The sequence below is a fragment of the Neolamprologus multifasciatus genome, chromosome 5 (genome assembly GCF_963576455.1).
Source record: "Neolamprologus multifasciatus chromosome 5, fNeoMul1.2, whole genome shotgun sequence".
NCBI lineage: Eukaryota > Metazoa > Chordata > Actinopteri > Cichliformes > Cichlidae > Neolamprologus > Neolamprologus multifasciatus.
This window is the reverse complement of record NC_140443.1, coordinates 8,983,392-9,000,224: the sequence shown is the minus strand read 5'-3', so window position 1 is coordinate 9,000,224 and position 16,833 is coordinate 8,983,392. Positions and strand designations below refer to the sequence as shown.

The 16,833-nt window shown below is 37.9% G+C and overlaps 2 protein-coding genes across 16 annotated transcripts in view; one reads left to right on the top strand and one right to left on the bottom strand.

Annotated features, from left to right (window-relative positions):
• The first annotated feature begins 4,777 nt into the window (after nt 1–4,777).
• On the top strand, nt 4,778–15,341 carry padi2 (peptidyl arginine deiminase, type II). Of its 2 annotated transcripts, none has more exons than XM_085161277.1 (16): nt 4,778–4,994; nt 8,092–8,263; nt 8,672–8,741; nt 8,967–9,028; nt 9,203–9,320; nt 9,820–9,972; nt 10,121–10,311; nt 10,504–10,607; nt 10,855–10,966; nt 11,280–11,387; nt 11,557–11,708; nt 11,819–11,966; nt 12,110–12,203; nt 12,320–12,399; nt 13,495–13,632; nt 13,744–15,341. In XM_085161277.1, exons 1-16 carry the CDS (start codon nt 4,828–4,830, stop codon nt 13,975–13,977), a joined length of 2,103 nt encoding a protein of 700 aa, XP_085017403.1. In that variant the 5' UTR covers nt 4,778–4,827; the 3' UTR covers nt 13,978–15,341. The 2 variants fall into 2 exon arrangements, with proteins under 2 accessions (XP_085017403.1, XP_085017404.1); XM_085161278.1 differs by lacking the exon at nt 4,778–4,994 and adding an exon at nt 5,687–5,940.
• Nucleotides 14,768–16,833, bottom strand: part of rap1gapb (RAP1 GTPase activating protein b) — a 113,043-nt gene continuing 110,977 nt past the window's right edge. For all 14 annotated transcript variants that reach the window (XM_085161268.1, XM_085161265.1, XM_085161270.1 and 11 more), the window contains one exon: nt 14,768–16,774. The gene's annotated coding sequence lies outside the window, so the exon portion shown is untranslated. The remainder of the gene's footprint in view (nt 16,775–16,833) is intronic.

Genomic DNA, 16,833 nt, shown 5'->3' with positions numbered 1-16,833 from the left:
ATGTTTACAGTTATTCTATTGGTCCGTGATTTTGCTTGTCAACCATTTGCGTCGTTTTGATTGGATCGTGTTTTTGTCCGACACTGTTTACAGGGAAAAAAAAGTTTTAAGAACTATTGAAGTATGAAATAGTATTCCACATCCTCGCGGTTGTTAGTGGTAAAATCTACTTTTTGATTAAGGAAAATGTTTTGTTTTGATTAGTTCGCATTTTCACTGTTTCAAACACATAGCCACAAGTAAAGAGCACATTTAAATTTCGCTTTTATCACCATATATATATATATATATATATATATATATATATATATATATATATATATATATATATATATATATATATAAAGGCCTATCTGTGAGTAGAGGGAGTAAGTAGTAGCAATAACAATATAAAAATACAAATCAGAAATTGAAGTAAAATAAGAATACACAATAAAAGAAATAATAAAGAGTGTGCAGTAAAAAATGTTAAAAAAAAAAGAATCTATAATTTCTAAAAGCATTAAACTGATTATTATGATCCTACAATGACTGCTTTACATATTTATACTCCACTACAAAGGCAAAAAGCAGTACCAGTGTGATCTGTGAATATATAATCTATCGTTTTAATTGATGATACATGAAAGTTGTCTGGTTGCCTAAATGCACTCATTGATATTTTTAATTGTTTATGTATATAAAAAGATTTGGACTGTGTGATCTTAACTTAATGCTTTATTTTTAAATAGATTAACTGTGATTTCTAGTGTTATCCATTGTGTTAGAATACTTCCCTCTAGAATAAATAAACACTGAATGGGTGGGGTGGGGGATGTGGTTAGCTCAGAATTTAATGTGAACTTCAGTGCTTTACTTTATGCACACGGAGAGCTAAGCATCATACTTGGGCAAATTTGCTAAATGTTTCTGTTGCATTCTGAGTATATTTTATTCAAAATTATGGCAAACTGGAAACCTATGTATGTAAATTTTCCCTTGTTTTCAATCTTTATATCAACTGCTATATAACATTTCAATTAACAAATTCATTAAATATAGAATTTGACACTTGACAATTAGAATAGAATAGAATAGAGTAGAATAAAGTGGGCGTTATCAAAAAATAATACAACAGCCCAGCAATAAAATTGTGTATGTTTCTGTTCCGTGTCCTGTGTACTGTTTGTTTGTATATTTGTCTTTTTGGCTGCTGTTACAACCAAATTTCCCCTTGTGGGACAATTAAAGGATTATTCTATTCTATTCTATTCTTCTATAAAATTTTATCTTTGTGAACAGAATTATTGAGTCTTTAGACAGCTGCCAATTCAACTGATTCAATTTAAATTTTATAAGAATTTTAATTTCTAATTAATGTAGAGAGAGAGCGAGAGCGAGAGAGCAGGGAGCAAGGGAGGGAGAAGGAGGATGGATGAATGCAGCAAATCGGTAAGGGGGAAGTCAGTGGAAAACAATTTGACAATGATATTTGCATATGACATTGTGATCTGTGGTGAGAGTATGGAGCAGGCAGAAGAGAGCCGTATGATGCAGGTGGGGGAATGCTCAGGAGAGAAGAGGAATAGAAGTCAGTAAAAGCAAGACAAAATACACACGTGACTGAAAGAGAGAGAGGTTGGAAAAGATAGCACTGTCAAAAAGATGTGAATGTGAGGCATAGCTGGATGTCGCAGAACTGAAGATGCCAAGATTTTCACTGGAAATGACCTGGAGGGACAGGATTAGAAATGAGTATATCAGATCAATTTATAGACAAAGTTAGAGAAGCAAGGTCAAAATGGTTTGGACATGTGCAGAGGAGAGATAGTGGATATATATGGAGCTCTCAGACAGGAGGGAAAAAGGAAGATAATAGAAAAGATTCACAAATGTAGTGAAGGAGGAAACGGTGTAACAGAGGAAGATCCTAAAGTTGCAGTGAGATAGAGGTAGATTATCCACTGTGACAACCGCTAAAGAGAGCAGCTGAAAGAAGAAAAATGATTGATTTGCTTCAAACATGTAACTAAACAATACAATTTAAAAAAGAAGAGAAAAGGTTTAATCTAACCTGCAGGACCAGGAAACCATTTTACCCCACCCCAGCTGACAATTGCCGCTGCTGATGTCTTGCCTCGATGTCTTGTGTACACATGCCATTACATGTTTTCAGAAGCAGTCTCTAACTTCCAAACATTTTGCCTGTGTGCATGAGCACTCTGCAATCTAGGGACTTCTGTAGAATACTGCTTCACAAGCTGTTTTTGCTCCTAGATATTTACACTTTGCTATGACCACACTGGGCAGACATTTGTCAAACTGACTTAGTGTAAAGATGGCATCCTGTGACTAAGCCACCCTAAAGTCATTGAGCTGTGCAGTCACCAGTGGTTTTTCAAAGGAACATGCATGGATGTGTGCATGATATTCATAGATCTGTTTGCAGTTGATGTGGCTCAGTTCAGTTTGATTCAATTAAGTTCAGTTCAAGTTTATTTATATACCACCAAACCACAATAGCAGTCTCCTCAGAATGGAGAAAACCAACCCCAACAATCAGATGATCCCCAAACAAGCACATTTACTGACATACTGAAGTGGCATATAACCATGTAGAGAGAGAAAAGAAGTGAGTAGAAGGTGAAAGCTGAAAATAAGTGCATCATAGTGTATCACATAAATTCCCAAACGAGTTTAAGCCTCTTGCAGTATAACTAAGGGATGGTTTAGGGTTACCTGATCTAGTCTTAATCATAATCTTTATCAAATTGAAAGTTTTGAGTCTAATCTTAAAAATAGAGAGGATATCTATCTTTATCTGCCAAATCTAAACTGGGAGATGGATCCACATGAGAGAGGTCTGATAGCTAAAGGGTCTGCCTCCAAGTCTACTTTTATGTATTTTAAGAAACACAAGTAAGCCTGCAGTCTGAGATTGAAGTGCTCTGTTAGGACAATATGATGCTAATACTGAATGTGAGGAGAGGGATTTTAAGTTTAATATGGGAAAATTATGATCTCTCTTACTCATTCTTGTTTGCATTCTAGCTGCAACATTTTTAATTATCTAGAGGCTATTCAGGGAACTTTGGGGACAACTAATAATAATGGTTTACAAAACTCTGGCCTAGAAGTAATGAATGCATGTATTAGGTTTTCAGTCTCACTTTAAGACAGGATGTTTCAGAGATACTGCACAGATTAAAGAAGGCTGTCCTTAATGTCTGTTTAATGTGCACATTAGCATATCTTTATCAAAAATAACTTCAAGATTCACCACAGTCTTACTGGAGGCCAAGATACTGCTATCCAGATTATCCTGTTAGACATCATATTTTTAAGACCAACCATGACAGCCTCAGTTCTGTCTGAATTTAGCAGATGAAAATTACATCCACGCCTTTACATCTTTATATCTTTAAGACATGATACTAGTTTAGCTAATTGATTTGTGGCTTCATAGACAGATGTACCTGGATATCAGGGCATCATCTGTAATAAAAAAGAGTGCAGTAGTTTATATTAATACTTGCTATGGGAAGCATGCATAATGTAAAAATTATTAGCCCCAGCATTAAAGCCAGTGGAACTCCATGATTAACTTTACTTTACATGCACAAACTGGAACTTTTCAGGTAGATACCATTCAAACCATTGGAGTACATTTACTTTAATACTAAGAATGTTTTCAATCTCTGTATTAAAATGTTATGATGAGCAGTATAGAATGAGGTCTAATGGGACAAGCACAGAGCTAGGTCCACTGCCAGTGGCCATAAGAAGGTCATTCATAATCTTAACTAGTGCTGTTTCTATTCTATGATAGAAACGTTATCTTCTATCAGTGATGAATAGTACAGTAAAATGTCCTACAGGTAGTTCTACAGAGTGTTCTGTTCCTATTCTGTTTCAGTTACATGACAGTTTATATTCTATGATAGAAATTGACTGTAAATCCTGACTGAAACTCTTCAAATAAACCATTCCACTGTAAATGATCAGTTAGCTCATTGATAACATTGATTTCAAGATATATACATTTTTAACATAACAAGAAGGTTGGAGATTGGGTTATAATTAGCTAACTGGATCAAGTAAAAGCTTTTCATGTTGTTGTGTAATTACAGCTTTTGTGTACCCCATTAATAGAGATAAACTTATCATATTTGAAGTGACTGCGTTAACTAATGGTGAGACTTTTTTGAACACCCTTGTAGAAATCTGCACTTTTTTTTTTATAGAACAGAAAACTATTTTTATAAACCGAGTGAAAATCTTTGGTGTATCACAATTTCCTCTCCAGCTTACAGGTTATCTGCTTTAAGGTGTGTGTTTGCAATTTATATCAGAGAGTCAAAGCTTTCTGATTTGTTTACTTTCCTTTTAAGAGGAAACACAGTATCCAGTGTTAAACGCAGATTAACCATTAACCTCCAAACACCCGGATGGTAACAGCAAACAGAACCTGGCCCTTATTCTGCAACCTAGTTTTCAAGGGCTACTTATTTATTCCCACAAACACCAACAAAATGATTGTACATACAGACACACAGTACAATATAGTCCTTGAACCTATGACATGCCCTAGCAGGTTGGCCATGCCTTTGCAATATACAGCAATGTCTGTGGTGCGGAACAAAAACTTCCATTGGCCTCAACCAATCATAAGTTGCACAACTCCTCTGAAGATTTTAATTTACAGGTTTTGGCAAATTATTTTAAAGATGGGAAGGCTTGTAAGCTTGTCCCTCCTACTGCAAATTACATAAGCTACTTGGGCTTTTCAGATACGAGTACATCTGCACACACCTACTACTCTTCACAGGAGGCAAACAGCCGTCAACCATGTTTCAAGACGTTTACCAAACCAATGTCCCTCCACATATATTTACTTTCTTAAATAAGAAAAGAAACGTTACCACGGGTAATCAACTTACATGTCGTCTAGACACAGAAAAAACGCAGCAACTTCTCTACGTTGTTGGAACCTCTTTGACAGCAAAGGTGAACAGGTAAGGTGAAACACTAACATGACTCTAAACACACATACTCAGCTCTATATGCACGTTATAATGTTGGTAACAGTGGCGAGAACATCACGTAGAAAACTTTCAAGTGACTGTTCAAGTGCGTTTTTATAGCGTTGTTCAGTGCATACTGCTGAGAAATCTCGAAGGGTGCGGCTCTATGGTGGGTGCGCTGGTTGGTGTCAGTTGTCACAATGTGTCTGTAAAAACCTAAAGTAAATACAGAAAAAAATACAAGTCATCTGTTCGTACTGGGTTGGCTATAGCTCATGAGGTCATCTACTACTAATCGGAAAGTTAGTGGGTCGATCCTTGGCTTCTCCAGTGTGCATGCTAAATATCATGTGCAAGATATTAATCCCAAGTTGGTCCGATGTATCCATCGGAGTGTGAATGCGTGTGAATGTAGAGAAACCTCTTATGTAGAAAAAACATGGATAAAAGTGCTTTTAATGAATGGGTGAATGAGGCTGTATAAAGCGCTTTGAATTCTCAGGAAAAGTAGTTAACTATATAAAATCAGTCTATTCAATTATTAATAGTTGAAATGTGCACAGAGCCCAATTTCCTCCAGAAGATGTTGGTAAATAGAAAGATCAATAGATAAGAATAAAGAACTGCCATAGGATAAGTGGCCACTGGAGGGGGCGGAGTGGAATTTGACTGACCAATCACCGCACAAAGCCTAAGCCTAGCAACCTACCTGCAGCTTTTATGATGAGTTGTCGCGCTGGTCTGAAACAGTTTAGAAGTTTGCGCTTTTACTTCTCTGTACTGTCGCAGCAATCGCTGGACGTTTGTGGTCAGTCTCTGTCTAACAGTACGAGAAGACGACAGTCATGATCCATCCCCGCACGCTCAGAATAGATTACGGAAAAACTACGACGGTATTATACGTAGTTGGCTCGGAGCTAAACGTCAACCTGAACAGGTAGGTCTTGCTCAAACCGCTATAATACATTCTTCGGCAAAAAGCTCACCTGAGTTATGTGAAATGTCTTGCTTAGGGGTTGATAACCAAAGGCGTTGCTTTGTGGTAATATTAATGTTCTATCAAATATCGTAGCCACAAGCGTTGGTTTGGCGTTGTTGTTTTTTTTTTTTAATTTAATGGAACAGAACATCCGTGCAGTATTCTAAGAAGTTATTTGTTATTTGCTAAAATATTTAGTGAAATGTTGATTCAATTTTATGATACCTTTGGCATACTATCGGTTCTGTTTTTGAATAGTAGCAGTATACACTATGTTGGGGCAGAAGTGTTCCTAAGTATTGGGACACTTAAACATTACACCTGCAGAAGCTGCTCGGGCATGTGCCCCCATTAAGCTCCCGGCACATAGTTTTTGTACTGATGTTAATACCAGAGGAGGTTTGGAAGTAGTTACTGAGTCAGCAGAGCGTTGAAGACTTCCAGGAAATATAGGTCCCTGTAATATAGGACCCTGCGGCCCTGTTTGGTAGCGTCGTGGCCAAGTTTCTGTAGTAACTGAACCGTCCAATTTGCAACGGTGCAGCTGCTCCTGGATTATCTAAAAGGGAAGAGATTTTACAAATAATTTACATGCTATTATAGTACCAGTGCTCTTCTACGACCCATTATTTAACAAATGTTGGTAAAGGCGGATTGCATTGCTAGATCCTTGATTTTATACACCTGTGGCAATGGGACTAAAATACCTGCATTCAAAGTTTAAGAGGCTCTGCACAATACTGTGTGGTCCATATAATGTATGTTATACTTTAAATTATTAGTCCTATTTTATCCCTATTTTAATAACATCCTTAAGTCAGGGACTGCTGGCCAAAAGAGGTCATGATTTTATTTTAAAGCTGGGTGGCCAGAGAGCAAGCTGTTTTCCACATCCAGGTGTGGTCCACCCAGATCCTTTTTACAAACAATATTGATAATATAAAGCAAATGCATGTGTTATTATTCATTACCTTTTATTGGCAGTGTATGTGGTTGTGATGGTTGTGATCAAACAGCCAAAAGACTTTCTCTTCTCCATTAAAAGAGTAGTACTGTTGGTTAGCCATGATTGGTCAAAAACATTATTTCAGGAATTAGAAAACTCATCTGAAGTTCATTATTCATTTGTACACAAAACAAGAGCTGTCTTGGTGATTAACATTTAAATCGCACGTTGGAATCACAGTCTCCAGTATCTCTGTCAGTGTTCTCTACGTAGGGACTGATAGAATCAAAAGAAGTTAGTGTTAAAATCAAAATAATTCTCGATAGAAAGTGTTTTGGGATATTCTAAAACCCCTTTGAGGCCCAGGTGGTCCCGTCCATATTCCAGTCTCCCACTCTGCCGAGTCAGTAATCCCTTGTCTCTCTGTTATGTAGGCTGGCATTTGGCAGAATGTACACCATACATTTCTTTGGAAAACAAAGTCTCTCCTGTTAACAGCAACAATGAAAGACTGTTGATTCTTTCCACAAACAAAAGACTATTAGATTTGCCACCACCAGGAACTGCACACAAATATCATCCTTCAGGTTAAACAATAGAATTCTGACATATTCCAGCTGCCAGTTTATGTAGTGCAAAGTCAATAAATTATGTCTACTACAACCATCATCGTATTATAGAGCATTATTAAACCATTCAGTAAATGTCACCTTCAAGAAGTTTTTGCTGTAAAGACATCAGCATTTGTGCCACGTCAAGTTTTCTACGTTGTGGTCTCAGCTTTGCCAGACCAACTCTTTCAGTTGTTTCAATGGTGCCTATTCTTAAACAAACAGATGACACATGGGTTAAAAAAAACCCTCTGCAACCTAGTATGATACAAGATTATCATGTTCCTAGTGGCTCAAGAAAAATTAGTGTAAAAAGCACGAAAAGCTACAGAAATGACAAGAATATGACTCGTTCAGTTTATCAGGTCAGTTTCTAAGCAGACTGATATCACTGTGACTAAAGCCTGTGGCTTGTCTGTGTACGTCAGAGCACTTCCTCATATGTACATGCAGAAAAATATGTGCTTTTTGAAGTAGACCTCATGTTTAATACGATATGTTTGTGTTGTATAAAACACCTGTCATCAAATTGTGCTTTTGTCTGGTTCTCAGGAGTGCCCCTCCCACCTCCAAGTTCTTCTCCGTGAAAGGCACTGCCAATGTTCAGTACAGCATCAGCCCCACTCCTCGGGACACATCCCACCTCTCTCCCATCCCTCTCACTGAAAACTCAGTCCTGCTCATCAGCAGGGACCATGCCAGTCAATATGAAAATGATAGCAAGGTATAGTAGCACAAAATTGAATCTGAATCAGAATACTCTGTTAATCCCAAAGGAAACTGTGTAATTGCATGACATTGCTGTTGTCACAAGTCAGCATGTCACATTTCTTTATTTCAGCATTTCTTCTATCAAGAGCATGATTCAAGTTCATGTTAACTGTCAAAAACGATTTACTGTTAGTCAGATTAAGTCATTTTTCTGCTCAGTTTTCCTGCACCTGTGGGTAAAAATACTGTCAAACCGAACTCCTGTCAGGATTTGTACTTTTGTTAATGATTGAATTGTAGCTGTTGAAATTACCAGGGCTCACTCCTATTTGCTTTACAATGGACAACTCACAATCAAACAATATAAAATCAATACCTGTTAGATTTCTGCACATCATCAGTTTGTCTTTTATTTTAAAAGCTGTCGGTCCAGTACTATGGGGCGAATAAAGAGGTCTTAGGGAGAGCAGTTGTGCATCTGACAGCTGTTGGTAAGTTAAATTATAATGACGCAACATGCATTTTACTAAGAACTTGTTGTTTTCTCTGTAAAATAGTACATTTTATTGCTCATTACAATCCAAACATGATGTACGATTCACCAGAGTTTCATATCATGATGATTATGATATGAAAAAACAAAACAATAGCTGTGCTGCGATCTGAGCCTGTATCTGGAAAAGCGGTGTGTGATCAACAAGCTTTATGTTATGCAGAGCTCTCACTGGATGTCGATGCTGATAGAGATGGCATCGTGGAGAAAAACAACCCTAAAAAGGTGATCTAAAATGTTTCAGCTTTACATGACAGAACTACTTCAACACAATATCACTTTTCCATTGTATGTCAGTAAAGGCAAGATGCAAACATGCTTATTCAGCTTGCAATTATTTTCAGAAGATTTTGCTGAAGTCACAAAATTCACATTTTCATTTTTTTGAAAATATTTTAGGGTTCTTGGAAATGGGGTCCTAATGGGCATGGGGCCATCCTTTTGGTCAACTGTGACTCAGAAAAGACCTACAAGAAGACACTAGACAGCGAGGACAAAAACATTTATAAAGTGTCTGGTAAACCAGCTTCAGTTTTCACCTATAAATACTCAATTTTTTCATTTGTTTTCTGTGCCACAAGGTTTCTGAACTTTCCCTAGCATTAGAAAAGCCATTCTTATTGTCTGTACTAAGCAGATTCAAATGGTGATATGGTAAATCAGTCTGATAAAAAATTGTCTTGTGAGAGACAAAGACTCACAAGGGTAGAGATAAAATCCAGTAGAGCTGAAATTTGATCGTATATGCTGGTCAGGCGTTATGTGTAAAGGTGTACAGTTACCAGAAACACTACCACATGCTGACTGACATCTGCAGCATATGGAGCAGTTAAAAAAAGTCTCTTCAGCACTGAAGGAGAAACTAGTACAGACATGGAAGGTACCAAATTGCACTATAGTGCGGGATCAAAGCCCCTACTGTAAGTCAGTGACTACAGCAGATACCAGGCACAACACCTGAGATGGGAAAAAATTCTATGGTGCCAACGGCATTAATGATTTTTATGGATGTACAGATCTAAAGGACATGTCTGTCATGGTGCTGCGGACCAAAGGCCCAGGTAAACTCCCAGAGGGCTACAAACTAACCATGCACATCTCTCAGGGAGATGCAGAGAGTGTTCGAGTCTTCAGAAACCGATCCACCGAAGTGTCAAATAGTGGCTTATGTGAGTAAAGAAGTGGGTATAAAGAAAAGCCCTGGAACATTTGATCTGATGTGCATGTCACCTGATCTGTAAAAGCATGTTTTGAACACATTCTTTTTTTCTTTTTGTTTCTAAGTATTTAACCTGTTTTCTGTCATTCTTACTTCAGCGCAGAAACTTTACAATCTCTTTGTGAAAGACTATCCACTGGTGCTGAGCAGTGATGTGCTGTCCAAGGAAGTGCCTTACCTTGGAGGTGTGGCAGAGATGAACTTTTATGTGGAGGGCCTGAGGTTTCCTGACAAAGACTTCAATGGACTCGTCACCATCAACCTCAGTCTTTTAGAACCAATCTCGGATGTAAGATCCAGAGTATAGCGTTACAGTGTAACACTTCTTTCTTTGCACCCTTAACTACAGCATAACTGTAGCGGATACATTTTGTGACTCCAGTTAACATGAAGTTTTTGAATTCATTTTTTAATGTTGCATTACAAACATAGAATGGGGTATAACCGGCAGTACTCAACAGCCTCTCGCATGTTTCAACAGGGTCTCCCTGAGACGCCGATTTTTACTGACAAAGTTGTGTTTAAAGTGGCACCATGGATCATGACACCCAACACGCTTCGACCTGTAGAGGTATTCGTCTGCAGGTTAGTGTAGACTCATAAATAATGAGCATGATGGTGACAGCTGTTGTTGCTGTCACACATTCCCCTTAGCTTGCCTTCTTTCCAAGAAAGCCAGACCTGTTTGTGTGTGTAAATACTGCTTTCACAGACATTTGTTGTTTTACAATTTAATTTTTAAATTGTTTTTAAAGCTCTCACTAAAATAAATTAAAATATGTTACTTATGTTGTGGCACAATCTAAAAACTGCTTGACTGTTTCTTTGTTAGCACATCTGATAACTACCAGTTCCTGAAAGGAATGAGGAACCTTGTTGCGAAGAGTGGGTACAAGCTGAACATTTGTCATGAATATGTAAACAGAGGTGACCGCTGGATGCAGGTAAGCTGTGTTTTTTTTTTTTAAACAAGGAAGGGGTTTGAGTTTTAATGATGGTAACATTGTGGTTTTATAACTCTGAGTAAACAGGAACAGTAAATTAGACTAACATTAACACGAAAACCACGAAAAGTGTTTCTTTGAAAAATTACATAATGGCAACTGGTTTCACAACAACCACACTGCAAAAAGGAAAACCACAAAAAACATTTGCAAACACGTACATATCTATTCATTCACACGAAGAAAAAAAATTTCTCTAATCAACTAAGCCAAGAGGACAGCATAAATATAACATATATTTTCTATTTTTCAGGATGAACTGGAATTTGGTTACATCGATTCACCTCATCATCATTTTCCTGTTGTTCTGGATTCCCCGAGAGATGGCGATCTAGCAAACTTTCCATATGATGAGCTGCTTGTAGGAGAAATGCCTATAATACGTTTTTACTGTTGATGTCATTAAAAGCTTTGATTGTATATGATTCACATTGGTTTTGTTAATCAAATTATAGGCTCAAAGCAGAAAATTACATTACTTACACTGATTTATATTAAAAAAAACACAAACAATTATTTATTTTGTCTAGGGTCCCGACTTTGGCTATGTGACAAGGGTGGCCCTAGATGAACATGTGAGCAGTTTAGATTCGTTTGGCAATCTGGAGGTCAGTCCTCCTGTCACAGTAAATGGAAAAAAATACCCCCTGGGAAGAATCATCATTGGGGTTGCCTTCCCTACGTGAGTTTCTAAAAAATTCAAAGATCAATTCTTGACTTATAAGCAAATGTACTAAGAGCCGAAATGTTACAGATGACTTTTGCAAAGTGAAACCTTTTTATTTCTTATAGGGCAACTAAAGGACGAAATATGACCAAAGTAGTTCAAGACTTCTTGTGGGCTCAGAAGGTTCAGGAGCCCATCGCCTTGTTCTCTGACTGGCTCTTTGTTGGCCACGTGGATGAATTCATGACTTTCGTTCCTGCACCTAACAGAAAGGTAAATAAAATTTTCTACTGAAGTGAATCTGGTGCTGCATCTGCTTGATAGTGACATGCTTCTTTGTACATTGTGGGATTATATAAGGTTTTAGGACATGAGAGCGTCACTGTTATCTTTGTCTCTTGTTTGTCTGTTCACAGGGCTTCCGACTGCTGTTGGCCAGCCCAGACGCAGGCTACAAACTATTCAGAGGCCTACAGAACAGTGGACACGGACAAGCCACGTTGTTTGATGGTAGGCCAGTGTTTATCTGCAACGTCTGTAGAATATATGCAAGGGCATCTTAGCGATGCACAAATTCATCATGGCACCAAGCCTTATCACTCACTCTGAATGATGTTCCCAAACAGGGTTGACAAATGCAGAACAAATAACACTGGATAAAATCCTTAAGGATGAAAAACTCCAAGCTGAAAATAACTATGTACAGGTGAGTGAGATTGTAGAAATAGAAAGAAGATGAAAAGAAAGAAGACCAGAAAGGAATATGGCATGCTAGTTTAGGCACTAAGACACAAGTATGTAAACAAAGATAACACATCTAACTGCTGAATATCACATTCTGGCAACGAGCATTAATATGGTGCTATGACAGCCTCTACTCTCTAGGAAGGCTTTTCACTGGATTTTAGAACCTCGTTGCAGGATTTGCCCCCAGTCACCCACAATGGCATTAGTGAAAGCACAACTGTTTTTGAGTGAGAGCGGCTGGCACGCAGTCAGCATTTCAATTCTTGCCAAAGGTATTGGAATGGGGAATGCCAGGATGCTGTACATTAGGAATTTTTTTTATCAGCACTAATTCATGGCCACCAGCCCCACAACATTATCTTTCCAACAAGCTTTACTGTTGGTTTCAGGCAGCATTAGTAAAAAAGGATTTATCATTTAAGATATTTCAGCTGCTTTAGAGTCCAATTGCATTGTACTCTACCCCACCCTAGCATGCATTTGGCATTGCTCAAGTTACTCTTCTGAGCCCCTTTGTCATTTAAAGGTCCAAACAAACATTTTTTGTGTTTTTCTCAGAAGCCATTTGTCCTTTTGTCCTTTAATTTTTACTGTGTGCATCAGTACTCTACAGCCTATGAACCTATGTAGCATACTTCTACACATGCTGTTCCTTCTCATAGATGTTTGCACTCCGTGACAACACTGGCCGGACATTTGTCAAACTGACTTAGCGTAAAAATGGCCTCCTGTGACCAAGCCACCCTAAAGTCACTGAGCTGTGCAGTGTGACCCCGTGTTTAGCGACAAGTGCTTCGTCAAAGACACATGCATGGATGTATGCATGATTTTTCTTTTAGATAAATGTTTGCAGTTAATGTGGCTAAAGGATCTTAACCTGCATATTAGGGCTAATATTCACGTACATTTGTATTTGGGTAGATTTCGGTGGTACGTAAACCAAAATTAGCATATGAACCACTATGGTAAAATGTTTTATATTTTGAGCACAGTAATTTAACAAGCAAAATGAGAATAATTTTAGAGGCATATATTATCATTATTTTATTTCCAGAGCTGCATCGACTGGAACCGGGATGTGTTGAAGAGGGAACTAGGCCTAGACGATGAAGACATCATTGATCTGCCAATCCTCTTCAAACTAGTGGAGGATGAAAAGGAGTATAGAGCAGTAGCTTACTACCCCGACATGGTAACGTTTACATTATATTTTATTAGGTATCAAAACTCCTGCTAGTTGAAAAAAGATGTAAATAAATCTTTGGGCTGACAGAAGAACTATATTTGCTATATTTGTTTCCAGGTGAACATGATTGTTTTGGGGAAAAACCTTGGTATCCCAAAGCCCTTTGGCCCCAAAGTGAATGGACGATGTGCACTCGAGGCTGAGATGTGCTCTCTAATGGAAGGCCTGGGCCTCAACTGCACGTTCATTGACGACTATTCATCCTACCACCAGCTGTTGGGAGAGGTCCACTGTGGGTCCAATGTCCGCAGGGAGCCCTTTGAGTTCAAGTGGTGGAACCTGGAGATGTAAATAATACAGATATGACACAGAAAGATTTCTGCCCTGGTTGATTTGGTGACGCCCATCATGAAAATCATTGTATTGCCATAGCAAACACTTCATTGTCATAATTTTGTAATGAATACTAAAGATCAGAAAATGTTGCTTTACAAAATAAGAAATTAGAAAGGATCGTCGGTGATAAATGCAACTGTTTTCTAATGTCATGCAGAGAATGATGAAAAGAGCTACGGTACATGTTGATCTTAAAAAATATTGCCACAATATTCTTACTCTGCTGATCAAAAAAAAAAGAAGAGCTGAGCCTTTAACCCCATTTCACCACTTAAAGATTTTGTAGGTAAGGAAGCAGCAGCTGTGGGAACAGACTACATTGCATTAACAGTATCTTAATGTAGCTCTGACACACTGTAAACAGGGTAAGTAAGGCATGCATGCTATGTTTCATGTGCCTCAAAATGGAATCAGTTAACAGTGATGCAATGGTGGACTAACTAAATGATGATACTAACAAATCTACATATATATACAAAGATGTACTTACAGAATGTTAAAACACGTGTATTTGGTATCCAGCCTGGGAATGGATTTCATAAAAATTTGGGGGATTTAACTTTAAAAGGAGCAGATGGTGGTGGTTAGGTTGGTGTATTAGATAACTTGGAAAACCGCTTCCTTAAAGCCTTACAAAGAATCATCTCTGCCTTCATGAATGAGGAATGCCTTTAAGTTTCTTATCAATCATTTTAGATTGAATGTGCTTCATTGTCACACAGAAATACTTAAATTGCAAACATGATTTTTTTTTATTGCAGAAATGAAACTTTATTCACTTTATGCATTTTCATCTTTAAACTTTTTAGTTATAGCTTTTTTTTGTAAAATAAGCTATATGTACAAACGTTTCTTTTAAACAAGGGCTTAAGCAGACTGACAAGAATCAATACAATCATTTGAATCAAGCACAGAGAAGACTGGTTTCCAGTGTTGTGGTTAGCATACAGTGCAAGCACAGATAGATGATGGTACCACATAGTGATGTGCTATAATAACTCAGAGCCACACGAGGGCAGGCTTTATCTACTCAAGGATTCAGGAGGAAAAATGATTTGAATACATCTCCCTTAAATGATTCTGAAAGGCTGTAACTGACATGTGTTACTGTTACATTTGTCTATGTTTTTCTGTGCATGTGTTGTATTGAGAGTGATTTATGCTATAAACAACTTGATGAGTACATTAAACAGTACATTTGGTCCAGTGTTTTAAACTTTTTGTCTCTTTAACTATAAATGCCGTCGTTAATTCACAACAAAGGTCTGCTTCAGTCATGTCACTGAAATCATCCCTATATGAGCTTTTTCCTTCACAAAGCTTCTCTGCTCATGTAAGCTGAGCTGCTTCAGGCTCAAGTTTACTGTCGTCAGGAATCAACACAGTACAACTATTGTGAGCAAATATATACAAATGAATCCATCTCTGCCTCATTTTACATTCAAGCCATCAGGCAGCAGCACAGTGTCTTTAAAAATAACCCTTCTTTAAAGCAGCTCACATGACAATCATAAAGGCAACTTCAAGACGAGTCACAGTGTAATTTACTTTCAGCAACAAATCGGGTTTTTCAAAAAGGTCAACGTTCAGGAGTATCTCTGAAAATGTAGTGTTTAAGTCACATACATATATTACACTTTACATACAAAGTAGGAAACTTTGACATTTGGCTCTCTATTAGCAGTGTGCACTGCATCTGGAGATGTCGGCTGGTTTTTCGGTAAAACACAAATCACAAGGACAACACCTTTATGTCAAGCATGGCACCAGTTTACAGAGGAGAGGATTTTGACAAGCAGATTTACACCGTACACATTACTGCTGTATACACACCTGTACACAGACATCAACAAATGGGGTGTGAAAAAGATCTTTGAAAAGTTCAAAGAACTGCTTTTAAGTTTGCAAATTTGATGATGCGTGTCGCTGGTTTGGGCACTACAGTAGTTCTGCTTTTGTCTTAAACTAAACAAACAGGGTCAACGTTTCCCTTAAAATAGGTCTCTTTTTTACTGTGGCACAGTTTTTGTCTTTTATATGTAACCCATCAATTAAAAATGAGAAAGGTGAATAATAGTTTTTACATCCACCAGCAACAGCATCATGAAAGTACCCTTGATTAAAACATGACATACTCTTGCTGAAGTTGTAAAACACAACAAATATCTACTGAAGAATACTCGGAAAAGAATACATCAACATTTAAACACAAAATGCGGCCTTAGATACAGCCACATACACCTGATACATCAAAGTCAAACCAATATCACAGTGGGATGTGAGTTTGACATTAAAAAACAAAGCTTTCTTCTGTAGTTCAACTCTTTACAGGCTGAACAAACACCGGCTGTTTGATCTGTGTGGATTTCTTTAACCACTCTTTCAGTGACAAGATTAAATCTCCATTTGAATCCCGATCTTTGAGTTTTTACAGTAAGAATTAGGTTTCGGAGCTTACTGGCCTGAAGAATGAGAAGGCGGGCACATGTACTGTGCATTGCCAGCTGAGAGATGCTGCATGAGTGCGGAGGTCCTTTTCCTTTGTACTGAACAAAACGGAGGTTTTCGCATGGAGATGGTGGTAGGTAGGTGTCTGGGTGTCTGTCATGTCACGCAGCAGATCCAAGTCAAACATAAAAAGTATGATCTGTCAGTTGCTTGATCTGGTTTCTGACTGCTCCTTTTCTGCATTGATGGAGTTGACATGGCCTTGCCTTGCTTCTTTTGGACGAAGATGCCCCTTATTGGAATGCTTAGACAAAAGGGGAGAAAAGGAGAAATACATAAATGGGCAGAAAGAAGCATCAGGTA